This window comes from Cynocephalus volans, chromosome 3, assembly GCF_027409185.1.
Source record: "Cynocephalus volans isolate mCynVol1 chromosome 3, mCynVol1.pri, whole genome shotgun sequence".
NCBI classification, from domain to species: Eukaryota; Metazoa; Chordata; class Mammalia; order Dermoptera; family Cynocephalidae; genus Cynocephalus; species Cynocephalus volans.
Window position 1 is genome coordinate 9714042 of NC_084462.1, and position 12970 is coordinate 9727011.

Consider the following 12970-nt stretch of genomic DNA (forward strand, 5'->3'; position numbering starts at 1 on the left):
TGATACACCAAATTATGACACTACAAATGCTGATACTTCTGATCAAAGGACCTCAGATTCTGAGACTTCAATTCCTAAAACCCAGATTCTGAGACCCCTCCCCAGTTCTGATACCCTCAAGAGTCTGAGACTCCAAATCCTGATACCCAAACTGTTTGACCTCCAAGCCCAGATACCCCCAATTTCTGAGATTCCCCCAGAATCTGAGACATCTGTGACCCTAAAGAAGTTATATTCTGGGACACCTAAATCTTGGCATCCACAGATTCTGTAACCCACAAATCCAAATACTTTCCCCTCCATCTTCCTCCTAATATCCGAGCCTCTTTAATTCTCAGACCTCCGTTTTCATGCCTCCTCTACCTCCACTCCTCTTCCCCACACCCCTCGTCTTTCCCACCCCTCTCCTGCCCACCCCCAAGGACATTGTCGTGAAGACCTCAGAGCCCCAGTACCTAAGGCTGTGTCCGCAGCTGCTGTAAACCGTAGGGCTGAGCCTTGCAAAGGGGGCTGCAGCATCTCTGGGGTTTATAGCTGGAACCTCAGCCCCGCCCTGGGGGGAGAGGGAGGGGCAGAGAATTCCTTTGCTCAAACACTAGTCCCAGAGCTCAGAGACTGCCCTGCCCCCTCCGGCTTCATTATTCAAGGTCTAGGCATGTCTTGGCTGCTCCAAGTTCCCTCCCCCAATCTGTCAGCCCTGCCCTGGAGCCCCTGGTTGAATCAGGCACCCTCCAGGCTCCCAATAGTACTCTATACTAGCTCTCTTATAGCACACAGCACCCTATGCTTTGAAGTCCCCCAGGTCCAGCACAGAGTATGTCCTTGGAGAATGCTTATTGACAAAAGGGGTACGAAAGAAGTTTCCTGTTTCCATCTCTCTGTTCCCCCTTTCTGTGTCTCTCTGGGTCTCCATTCCTCGAACCCTGTTTCAGTTGTCTCTGTCTTTTGTCTCTGCAACTTTCCATCTGTGTATCTCTGTGTATGTCTGTCTCTACTTCTCAGTCTCCCCCTCTGTCTCTGTCCATCTCTCTGTCTCCCCAGCCCCACCCCCACTCCTTTGTCTGCCACCAGGATTCCACCCTGGTGACAACAGGCGCTAAAGCCAGAAAGCAGGTGTGTGGTGGGGGGAGGGGGAGGATGGGGTGTCAATTAGGCTGGTGAGACCTCACCCTCCCAAACCCCCCCACCTCCATCTGACACTGATCTCTTTTGGTATCCCCCTCCCCCCTTCCCAGCCAAGCCATGACCTTGAGCTCTGGAGAGCGGGCTTCCTGACCCTTCTGTGCCCCTCTGTATCTCTGTCTCTCACCGTCTCTGTCTTCATGTTTCTGTTTCTATGCTTTTCTTGGGCTCTCTCTTTGGGTCTCTGTCTTGGGCTCTCTCTGCATCTCTCTGTCTCTTTCAGGGCCCCTCGGTGTGTTTCTCACTCTGCATGTCTCTCTGTGTGTTTTTGCCTCTGCATTTCTGTGGGTGACTGTTCATATCTGCCTCTCTCTGCATCTGTATCTGTTGGCGCTCACTGTGCACTTCTGTCTGCCTATAACTCCATTTCTGTCACTCTTTGGCTCCATGTCTGTATCTGTGTCCGTGTGTCAATCTTTCTAGCTCTTTCTGGGTGTCTTTCTTTGTGTCTCTGCAGTTCTCTCTCTTTGGGTCTCAAGTTTTGTCTCTTATACGGTCGCCATCATTTATGTTCCTCTCTGTGAGTATGTCTTGTCTCCACTTTCTCCTTTCTTTGCACTTCTATGTATCTTTTTCTTTCCTCTCTCTGTGGGTCTTTGGCTCAGGCTCTGTGTCATTATACGCCTCTCTGTCTGTCTGTGTGTCTCTCTCCTTTCACCTTGCTCTCTGCATCTTTGTGCATCCCACGTGGAGCAGAGGAGCCAAGAATGCCCCGTTTTGGTGACCCATCTTGCCCCTGACCTACTGTGTGGCTTTGGGGGAGACCTGCCCTCAGTTTTCCCATCTCTCGTATGCCTAAGCTCCAGGGTAGTAGCCATGCAGTCACTGCCAACTCAGAGAGAAACTTTATTCCTCAGGGTCATCCTCAGGGCCACGGTGGTGGGCAGGCAGACTCAGCCCTCAAACTTTTTCTTGCGGCCCTCCATTCCACTCAGTGCATCGATGTTCTTGCGCCAGTCTCCCACCTCCCGGTTTTCCTGGGGAGATGGAGTCAGAGATTAGGGTCTCTTCCTGGTCCCTAGTCCCTCAAATATCCTCCACCTTTCATCCAGTGGGCTGCTCTACTCTGGATACCTGTCCAAGTATCTCGTTCTGGAACACTTCTTGTTCCCTCGAACAATCCCTGCCAATTTCTCCATGCACTTCCTGTCTTCCCCTTCCACTTCCTGTGTCCCTCATGCACTTTCTTTTTCCCCCTCCCACTTCCTGTCTCCTTCATGCACTTCCTGTCTCCTTCCTTACTTCATCTCTTCCTATTATATTCCTGTCTTTCTCTTCTTGTCTCCCTCATGTATTTCTTTTCTCTCTCATGAACTTTCTGTAGCCCTCATGCACTTCCTTTCTCCTTGTTATTAGGTCTTTCTCTAATGCACTTCCTGTCCTCCCCTTCTACTCCCTGTCTTCCTCTTGCATTTTCTTATTCTTTGGCAGTTGGCCAGTACAGGGATCTGAACCCTTGACCTTGGTGTTATAAGGCCACAGTCTAACCAACTGAGCTAACTGGCCAGCCCCTCTTGCATTTTCTAGATCCCTCCTATTCTTCTCATTAAGAATTGCTTACCAGCTGATTCTCCCCCAACTTCAAGCACCATCTGTCCTCAAACTAGGCCATAGCATTATTGCCCCCATACCCCCTACCCTAAGCACCACTTTTCCTGGTCATAGCCCATACTCACCTTCTCCGTGTCCTCCTTCTTCACCTGTTTCAGGTGGGCCCGCAGGTCCAAGGACTCCTTAGCCCGGGCCCCCAGCAGTGCCTCCATCATGGCATCTGCAGAGATCCGCACCCTCCGCAGGGTGGGCCGCTTAAATTTGCCACGAAGGTCGAAGATCTTCTGGGTCAGGTCTGCGATCTGTGGGTGGCCATAAAGGGAAGTGGAGACTCCTCTCTCCCCTTTCCCCTCACCCCACTCTTCCATCCTACACTCCTCTCCTATTCCTATTCTGTCTTACGGTACCCAGCCTCATCCAGTCTCTTCCCAGCTTAGGCTCCCAGTCCAAGCTTCTAATCCTGGAACTCGATGCCCTCCCTGATATGCTCCAGACTCATCTCGCAAAACTACTGACACATCCCTGTCCAGCTACAAGCAAATCACAATTCCCTGGCCCATGTCTGAGCTCATTAACCAACACTCAGTGTCCCAACCACAAACATATTTTCTGTTTCTCCACCCCTGGATTTGTTTTTTTGGTTTTGTTTCTTTGTTTGTTTTGGCAGCTGGCTGGAACAGAGATTGAACACTGAACTTTGGCGTTAGGAGCACCATGCTCTAACCAACTGAGCTAACTGGCCAGCCCCCAGCTCCCAGCTTTGCGTGTGCTGTTCCCTCGGCTGGAAGAGCCTTCCCTAACCATATTGTACTCATCCTCTGCCCAAACCCTGCCAGGCTTACAGAGTTGTCCTGGGTCCTATGGTCTGCAACCAAAAGCAGCTGCAAAGGGTCAGGCTGAGACCACAGTCCCAGACATCTCACACTACCCTGAAGGTACACAAGCTGCCCAAGGCTTCCCACCTCCGTGATGTTCTTGGTAACTTTTGCTTCTACGTCGTATCTCTCTTCATCCACCTTGTCCACACGGGCGTGGAGCTGTCGGCACAAGTCCTGGTAGAGGAAGATGGTGTGTGTTGTGGGGGAAAGAATACGGGTCTGGACTCCTGGGTCTGAAGAAGGAAGGGGCTGAGGCCTGGACATCTGGTCCTGAAAGAGGAGTAGATTGGAACCCGGACTCCAGGGAACTGCAAACAAAAAGTGCTAGGAGTCCTGAACATATGACAGAATTGGGGCTGGAGGAACTGACTTCTGGGTTTTGAGATTGTAGGCAGCTGCAGGCCAGATTTCTGAACTCCTAAGGGTAAGGATTGCGATATTTGACCCCTGGCTCCGAGCATTAGGGGGAATAGCGACTGTACTCCTGAGTCTGAAGGGATGCAAGACCAGAGACTGGGAACCTCGGATCCCAGGCAGGGCAGGATTCCTTGACTTGGGAGCGGGTACCTGCAGCTCCGCGAAGCCCAGCCCAGCCAACTCCAGAGGCTGGCAGCGGGTGCTCAGAGCGCGCCCTTTCTCTCCGCGCCGCTCTTCTGCCTCTCGCTCCAGCTCCTGCTTTGCAATCTGCAGCATCAGGGTCTGCGGAGGGGTGGGAGAGGACCGCAGCGCCCCCCGGGGTAACGGGGTAACGGAATAAAGACCACTCCTGGGGAAGCCGCCTATGCCTCGCCCGCCCTCTAATCCCATCTGTCTTTCAAGAGATCCACCCACTCAAAGGTTGGTTTCCATCAATCCAAGGCCTTGCACCTCCGCACCTCCTTCAGCGGGGCTCCCCAAGTAAAGCCACGCCCCGACGGCGCAACACTCCAAGCCCCGCCCATCCCCAGCCGAAGCCCCACCCCAAAGTTCAAGCCCCGCCCTCCTGAGCACCGCTTTGTTTCCTCTCCTGACCCATCCTCACCTTCAATTGCAGTTTTCTCGAGGCGGAGATCTTAGACTTTTTCTGCCAGTGTGAGATGGTGCAAAGAAGGATCAAGGGGAGGGATCCGAAGGGGGACGATGGGGGGGACTTCAGGACACCCGCCCTCCCAGCCCCCAGAAGATCTAGATTTGGGCCTGCCTCCAACTTGAGCCCTGAGTCGACGGGAAGCCGCGCCCCTCAGTTCCACCCACCAGTCTGGGGCTTTGACTTTGGCTAGGCACCGCCCATCCATCCCCTTAGCAAGCCTATGAATAACGGAGCTCTGCGCACAGGCACCTCTCACCCATCCGAGCCCGGACCTCGTGAGACTCCGCCCCTAAAGTCACCCATCCGCTGAAGCTCCGCCCACGACCAAAGCCCCGCCCCCTCCCGAGGCCCTGGCTCCGCCTCTCCTTCCCAAGCTGTCCAGTACATTTCATGAATGTTAACCTAGGCTCCTCGAAGCCCCGCCCCGGCCCCGCCCCCACTCTGGCCCCGCCCCACCTTGGCGTGCGGCTCCGTGGCGTAGGCGCGGTAGTTGGCAGAGGAGCGGCGTCTTACCGGTGCGGGCGCGGGGCGCGGCTCCCCAGCCTGGGGTTGGAGGAGCGGGTCTGCGTCACCACCGAGACTTTTCCCAGCCCTTCCCCGTGCCGCGACCTCCCTCCCCAGACCCTGGCCATGGGAGTCCCAGCGCACGCCTTAGGCCGCCGCTCTTACCGCTTTGCTGCTCCTGGAGGAAGAGAAACCGGGGAGAGGGTATTAGCGGTGGGCCTGTGTCCTGTCTCCTGAGGGACCCCGAGGCCCTTCGGACCAAGAGGTCGAGGCCACTAGTGCCCCCTTCTTCGGGTCCCAGGAGTCTGATTCTCAAATTCTTACCTCATTTTCATGCCCAGGAGTCCTATCTCCAGCTCCCTGCTCAGGCCAGGTGTCCAGCCTCTCAGCTCTTACCCCTCCCGGGAACCCGGGAGATCGCCCCCACCTTCCTCTCCCTTGGGACTTCAGGTACCGGGCTACCAAGCTTCACTCACTCATCCGCCATGCTGAGACTCAGGCCGGGGATCGCGGTAGGCAGAAAAGAGAACAAGGGGCTCTTTGTGGGTCAGTGAGGGGGCGTCCGGAATGACCTTGAAGGCCCCCAGGACGTTCGGTCTGCTCCGAGCTGCTCAAGCCTCACTGGGGACACTGAGATAAAGGGTGAGGACAGAGACTAAATATACTGCTGCTGCCTCCTCCCACTGTCCAGGATGCGAGATAACGGGGCGCGTGAGGGGCGGAGCGGGCCTTGCTCCAGCTGGTTCACCCCGTCACCTTGGTGGCCTGGGAATCTGGACCCCTCCCCCCTCCTTCAGACGCAGAAAAAGTCGGAGCCTCCAGCCTCCGTCTTCCGACCCCAGGCCCGCAGCCCCTCACTAAATAGCAATTTCCATAAGGGCTGGAATTTTGTCTATTTTTTTCACGGTCTTAGGATCAATTTTAGTGTCCCAAACTTGTTAGCTACTCAATAAATTTTGTTGATTAATTTGAGCATCCAGGTGTGGTGTCCCAGACTCTCAGCCTACAGCACTGAGAAATCCACCCCGAATCCACTGGGAAACGCACAAATCTGGTTTCTGGTCTCCTCCCTCACCACTCCTGGGCCCTCCCCTCTCCCAGACCTGGAGACATATTGAAAACAGGGAAGACACTCAGACACACAGAGGACCCAACTCTTTACTTGAACCACTTGGGTGCTAACCAGACCCTGGCGAGGAGACACCCCCAACCCCCAGTCAGGAGTGGGATGCTTGGGGACAAGGGCCCTGAGACCCAGGGTCGGACCTCTAAGCCGGTCTTAGAGTCTTGGGACAATTTAGAATTCTGAGAGGACAACCTAGAACTCTAGGAATATAACTTAGAATCCCAGAAAGGGAATTTGAAATTCTAGCAACACCTCTGGGGCTGAATGAGAATGTTGAAAGTAAAATTGAGAATTCTAGCATGGGTTTAAAATTACACGAGTGGGTTTTAACTCCAGGACCTGATTTTAGTTTTATTTTATTTTATTTTATTTTATTTTATTTTTAAAGAAAAGGGGATCTTAACCCTTGACTTGGTGCTGTCAGCACCATGCTCACCCAGTGAGCTAACCGGCCATCCCTATATGGGATCCGGACCCGTGGCCTTGGTATCATTAGCACCACACTCTCCCGAGTGAGCCACGGGCCGGCCCCAAGGACCTGATTTTAGATGTTAGAGGTGAGGGACTTGGTCTCTTGGGGTGGGGTCAGACTCTGGTTTGGGAGTCTGACTCACTGTTGGGCGTGGCCAAAGCCTCCTGGGTTGGAGCCAGAGCCTCCAAGAGTGAACCCTGAGACAATGAGGGTTGCTCAAGGGGCTCAGAGCCTGGAGCCCGTCCTTCTAGTTGCTGGGTCAGGTCCTCACAGGACGGGCTCATTGCTTCAAGAGAGGGAGCCAGGACTTCAGGGGGCGGAGTTCCGGATTCCATGGCTGGGTCAATGCTGGCAGGAGCAAGGTCCCCGGACTTGTAGAAGCGCGCGAAGGTCTCCGAGGGCCTGGCGCCGATCTGCGGGGCAAATCCGGCCGCCTGAGCTAGCTCCCCGACCCGGGTGGCGAACCCCTGCAGCTGCTCCTGCCTCAGGTCCACCAGGTACCTGCAGCCGGGAAGCGACCTGTTAGGGACCCAATTTCGGCCCCCAGCCCGGATGTTCCCTGCCCTGGGATTTTCTGGCTCACCGGGCTAACTCCACAATCAGATTCCCTCCAGGGGCCAGGCAGGCCCCGAGCTCAGGGCTAAGAAGCTGGACCATTCTGAAGACAGGAAAGGGAAGAGGCTTAGATTCAGGCTCGCAGGTCGTCAGGAAGGAGAGGGGCTGGGGACCCAAACACTGAGTGAAGAGGGGGCTGTGAAACTGGAGTCCTGCCTCCTGGAGGAAAGGGGGCAGGAGGTCTGGACTCCTGCTTCTTTTTGTCTGTTTTTTGGCGGCTGGCTGGTCTGAGGATCTGAACCCCTGATGGACTCTTAGTTCTGAGGGAGGAAGGGCGGGGCCTGACGATCCTGGGTCCTTGTGAGCACGCGTGTCTCCTCTTACCCACAGGCCACATACAGGAGCTGGAACCGGCCCTTGTAGCAGCTCTTGTGGTGGAGAGTCTGGGCAGAACCGAGGGACAGGAAGTGCACAGTGAAGGATTCCGGGGCGGGGGCTGCTGGGGAAGGGCAAAAAGGGGTCGTCTTTGGACAGTGGATCCATGAGAGGCAGAAACCCAGAGGGACAAACATAGCGACAGGCAGAGTTGGGCAGACACACAAAGTGTGGAGACAACACTCCTTGTGCTTCTTAAAGCCCTTCTTCATCCTTTCTCTGAGGTGAATTCCTGGAAAATTCTGGAAAGGTCGGACCTGCAGGCAGAGAGGCATTTTACAGACCAGGCTCCTGAGACTTAAGAGAGCGAAAGAGTGGCTGGTTGGTCCGGGGATACACGGGGCGTCCCCCGTAGAGTAGGACAGACTCCCAAGGGGCGCCAGGTGGGGGGCGCGGAGGCTTAGAAGGAGGCACAGCCAGAATCCGGGTCGGGATGGGGCGGTGTCGACAGAGGGGCTCACACCCAGCACCCTGTTATAATGTGTTCGGCCAGTTTAGGCTTCTGCAGGTAACACTGAAATTCTACTACCGGAATCCAGCATCTTAAGAATGCTGTCAGCATTTAGGAAAGGGAGAAACAAAGCAAAGAGAGAAAAAGAGAACACCGAGTAGACACGCCCCGGCACTCCAAGCCGCACCAGTCCGCGCTCCAATTTGAAATACCTGGAGCCTGAAGTCCGTGGCTCACCTGAAGGGCGTGGCTCCGGGGTTCCATCCGGGAGGGGCTGCTCCTCCACGGGGTAGCCCTGGGCGGCTCTCGGGCGTCCCCAGACGGCCATCTCGCGTAGCACCTCTGTCACGTTGTGCTGTGTGATCTCGCCCGCTGTCTGTGCAGGAGAGAGGGGGGCGTGGCCGGACACCGGGGCTGGGACCGCTGGTGCGCGACCAGATCGGCGGGGGCGGTCGGGGCTGGAACTCCGGGCGTGGTTGGGGTTCTCAGGACGAAGGCGTGGGGCGGGGCCCAGGAACTCGGGGACGGGGCCTGTTACTGGCATGCAGGCGCCTCACCAACACAGGGGCGAGGCCTGGAAGGCGGAGGGCGGGGCCTCGGGCGCCGGCCCCAGCCCCAGCCCCAGCCCCGCCCGTCGCACACCTTGACCGGCTGTCCGTTGCTGGTCTGCAGGAGGCTCTCGTCGTCCGTTTCGATGCCAAAGGCCACGAAGGGACCCGTGGCAATGTCCCCCCAGTACCCGCGCGCTGCCACGCGCTCCCCGTGCTGGGAAAGCAGAGGGAGAGAGAAGACAGGTGAAATCGGCGACCCAAGAGTCAGGGTCCCCAATAAGGAGTAGGGCAGGGCAGGGAATGGACCCACGTGACTCAGGAGGCGACCGGACGCCAGGGTCCTGTTGGGCACGTGGTAGGCGCTGGAGTCTCTGAGTTCAAAGGCGACACCTGTGTCCCTCCAGCGTCGGAACTCGCGGGTGTGGATGACTTGGGCCTGGAGTAGGGGGAGAGAGTAAGAGAGCTTCACCGAACCTGGCAGATGAAGCTCCAGTCCCTCCTCCACCAGATCCAGGATCTGGGCTGCCGGTCCCCTCCTCCCTGAGACCCAGGGCTCCAGGCCCCAAAGCCCTCCTCCTCGACACCCAGGACTCGGGGCCCCCCATCCACCTCCTCCCAGGCCCCTCACCCCGCGGTCGTGCAGCTTCATGTGCAGGTCCCAGTCGCTGACGCCGCGCCGGGCGTCGTAGCGGGAACCCAGGTAGTGGCGCAGCCGCGAGTCCCAGAGGCGGCTCATGGGGAAGGTCTCCTGCCCCTTCTCCCCGCCAGCCCAGAAGCGGAACACGGCCTCCAGGGCGTCCCGCTCGCGAAACTGCGTGGACAGGCACGCGCGGGAAGAAAGGGATACGGGGAGACCGACTTCTGCTTGGCCCTCCCTTCCATCCCAGGAGGTGGGAAGGGTTCTCCCGTTTCTCAGGTGAGGAAACTGAGGCTCAGAGAGCAGAAGCTACCCCCTATCCCTAGACCAAACCCCACAGTTGGAGTTGGGGGGCTGGGATTCGAACTTCCAAGTCCCCAAATCCTTTCGGACTGCCCATTTCCATTCTTCCCGCCGCCACCCGGATCCCAGAGTGAGGCCTGGTGGCGGCACCTTGAGGGCGCTGAGGCTGAGCCAGGGCAGCTGCTCCGCCAGGCGGTCAGGCTCGGGGACCAGGTGAGCCAAGAGGTCGGCCTGGGCGCGCACAAAGGCAGCCACCGGGGGACGAAGCAGCGCGTTGCCCCATACCTCCAGGAAGGTCTCGCTCCTCTCTAGGGGAAGGGAAGAGAAAGTTGGGAGGGAGGAGCAGAGGACTGAGCCCAGAAATCAGACTCCTAATATCTTATTATTTCGTAGTCATATAGAATCAGCATACCGAACCCCGGCAGACTCCCAACTCATCGCAATAACTATAACTTGAGGAATAACTTGCACCTAACCTAGGTGTTCTCACCTATGCCTCCCCACACCACCACCCATCCTGAATTTCATGTTTAGTTTTCCCTTGCCTTTAAAAAATAAAAAGTGATATATAGATATAGATGAAGATAAGATATATGGGTTTGTTAAAACGTTATAGTGTTAAATTGTTTCATTTTAGTTATTTAAGAATCTTATGAGAAAAGCCAAGAAAAAAAAATCTTACAAGAGAATTATATACCTTAAGTTGTATATGATATACACACATCGACATCTATATATACCTATGTATAGTTTCATTTTAGTTGTTTAAAAACCTTATAGGGATGGCCAGTTAGCTTAGTTGGTTAGAGTGCGGTGTTATGCCACCAAGGTCAAGGGTTCGGGTCCCCTCACCAGCCAGGCACCAAAACAAAACACAACAAAACAAAACCTTATAGAAGAGAACTACATGCCTTTAGCTAGTCAGATAGATAGATTAGTTTAGTTCTAGTTCTAAGAAACTTAAACAAGGTGTATTGTGCAATGTATTCTGAACGTCGTGGGGTATTAATGACAATGACCATCTATAATCATGATAAAAAAATAATAATCGCTCAAATGTACAGAGCCTATATCATAAACAAGGAGCTATGCACTTTTCATTGAATCTTCACAAGAATTCTATTGGTGGAGGAACTTTTAGGATCCCTATTTTGTAAATGTGGAAATAGAGTCCAGAAAGGGGTAGATTCTAGTCCAAAGCCACACAGCAAGCAGGGCCAGAATTTGAACACAACCTCTCTGAGTCCAGAGTCTTGCTCTAGGCACTAAGCTGGTGTTGTTTTTATCGGGAAATAATCACTTTCTGCCTCCCCACATTGGAGGACTCACTACCTCTCAGGAAGTCTCCTGATCTCCTTTGGCCTCCCACGATAAGACCAGATTTTGAATGCTTACGTTGTGTTGTACAATGTCCTAAGAGTTTCATGTGGATTTTCTCCTAGAATTCCTGGGTCTAGGAGGTATTATATTTAGCCCCATTTTACAGGTGAGAAAAACTGAGGCTCTACAGTCACAAACGATGAAATAGGGGGCAATAACCAAATTTTAAGTTCCACCATTGAAATGCCAGAACCCCTGTAGTGAAGAGGAGGACACTGGCAGTCAGAATGCCTGGGTCCTAGCAACTGACCTTGCAGCCCCATCTTCTCAGGTTCCTCCAGGGCTAGGCTGAAGATCAGCATGTGTCGGGCCACAGCTTCCAAATTATGCTCCAGCACATAGAACTGAAAGGATGGATAAGGCAGAATCATTCGAAGACCTGTGTCCCTGGCCCCTAGAAGGTCCAAGACAATAGCCCCTCAGCCCCCTCCTTCTACGGACCTAGAAGTCCTGTATGCCAGCGCCTTCCTTAAACACAGGAGTCTGGGCTCCCAGAACCCTCCTCCCCACCGTTATTTAGAAGACCTGATCCTTAGGCTCTTCCTCCCTCTGGAACCCAGGAATCCCAAACCTCAGCCCCTTCTTCCCTGGGACGCATGGATCTGTACTCCCAGCTCCCACCTCTTTCAGATCCAGGAATCCAGGTTCCAGTCCCTTCCTCCCCGGACTCAGTATTTTTGAATCCCAATACCCTCCTCCCCCAAAGTCTCGGGAATCTGGGCTCTCATCTTCATTGTCCTGCTTCCACGACCCCAGAATTCCAGCTCACGTTGAACCTTCTGCGAGGCCAAAGTGCCGCCCTGGCCAGGGTCCGGAGCAGATGCCGTCCATCCACTGAGCCCAACAACAGCACATCTAGCTCGGGGGTCCTGTCCTCTGTATCAGCCCGTGAGTCTGGGTCCACAGGAGGACCTGGCAAGACGACAGCGGGCTGGGGCTGGTGGCCTTCAGAGCCTCCCCTCCAGCCGCCCCTAGAACAATGGACCACAAATCCCAGCAGGCCTTGCGCCTCCGGGCTCGCTTCCAAAGGGAGCTGTGGCTCTAAGCATTCTGGGGTTCGTAGTCCTGACATCAGAGCTGCTCCTCGGGGGTTTTCCCACCGCCGTTGGAGCCTTGGAGAACGTTAGTGCGCCCCCCTACCATCGACGCTGGGACTACAAGTTCAAAAAGGCCGTCTGCACAGGCGGTGAAGGCAGCCGATGCATCACATCAGGTGTGGTGGGACTCACTTTCAGCCTGCAGGTCCAGCGCCGGGGACAGACCCCACCAGGACACGGTGCCAAAACCCGTGCCGGAGCCCGCCGGTGTGGTCATCACCCTGCGGGACAGACATCTTGGGAATCCCCAAACATTGTCCATCCATTCCCCTTTCACTGCCCCTCATTTCTCGCCCTTTTGCCTCCGCGTGACACCCCCCTCACCTTTATCCTTCCAAATATCTCGGGGCGCCCCCTTCCTCCCTGCTCCGTTCTGGGCTGCGAACCAGCACTCGTCCACAACCGCTGCCCAAGGCTCCCGCCCTTTTCGACCAGTCGACCAATGGGCACATGCAGGCTTGCACTGCCGCGATCAGCTGACAATGAAAGTGAACGGGACCCGTCCGCTAAAAAGTTTTGGCCGGTGGGGATGCTGAGGGATGGCTCCCTCGGCGTGCGGGAAAGGAGAGCGTATGGACGCGGTTGTCATGACGATGGCGTTGGTGAAGGGGCGGGGTTGGAAGAGGTGGAGTCTGGGACGGTTCAAATTTCTGGGATGGGGAGGCCTGGGATGCGTTACATTCAGACGGAACGGAATGGAATCTTGATTAATCCAGATTAAAGTGAGGTGGCCTCAGACTTTGGACTGCACACTTCTGTGTCCCCTTTCCTCCTCATAC

General features: G+C 55.3%; 2 protein-coding genes across 2 annotated transcripts; both read right to left on the reverse strand.

Annotated features, from left to right (window-relative positions):
• Nucleotides 1–2008: 2008 nt before the first annotated feature.
• Nucleotides 2009–5534, reverse strand: TNNI3 (troponin I3, cardiac type). Its single transcript, XM_063088941.1, has 8 exons — nt 5509–5534; nt 5350–5362; nt 5137–5223; nt 4633–4674; nt 4179–4310; nt 3696–3785; nt 2859–3035; nt 2009–2159 (listed from the first exon to the last, which is right to left on the reverse strand). Exons 1-8 carry the CDS (start codon nt 5517–5519, stop codon nt 2076–2078), a joined length of 636 nt encoding a protein of 211 aa, XP_062945011.1. The 5' UTR covers nt 5520–5534; the 3' UTR covers nt 2009–2075.
• Nucleotides 5535–6895: 1361 nt separating this feature from the next.
• On the reverse strand, nt 6896–12643 carry DNAAF3 (dynein axonemal assembly factor 3). Its single transcript, XM_063091930.1, is given in 13 exon segments — nt 6896–7283; nt 7366–7440; nt 7722–7833; nt 8461–8599; nt 8866–8988; nt 9085–9210; nt 9403–9585; nt 9865–10022; nt 11345–11438; nt 11864–12033; nt 12036–12065; nt 12324–12473; nt 12544–12643. Coding segments are annotated over 13 exon segments (1848 nt in total).
• Between the last annotated feature and the right edge of the window lie 327 nt (nt 12644–12970).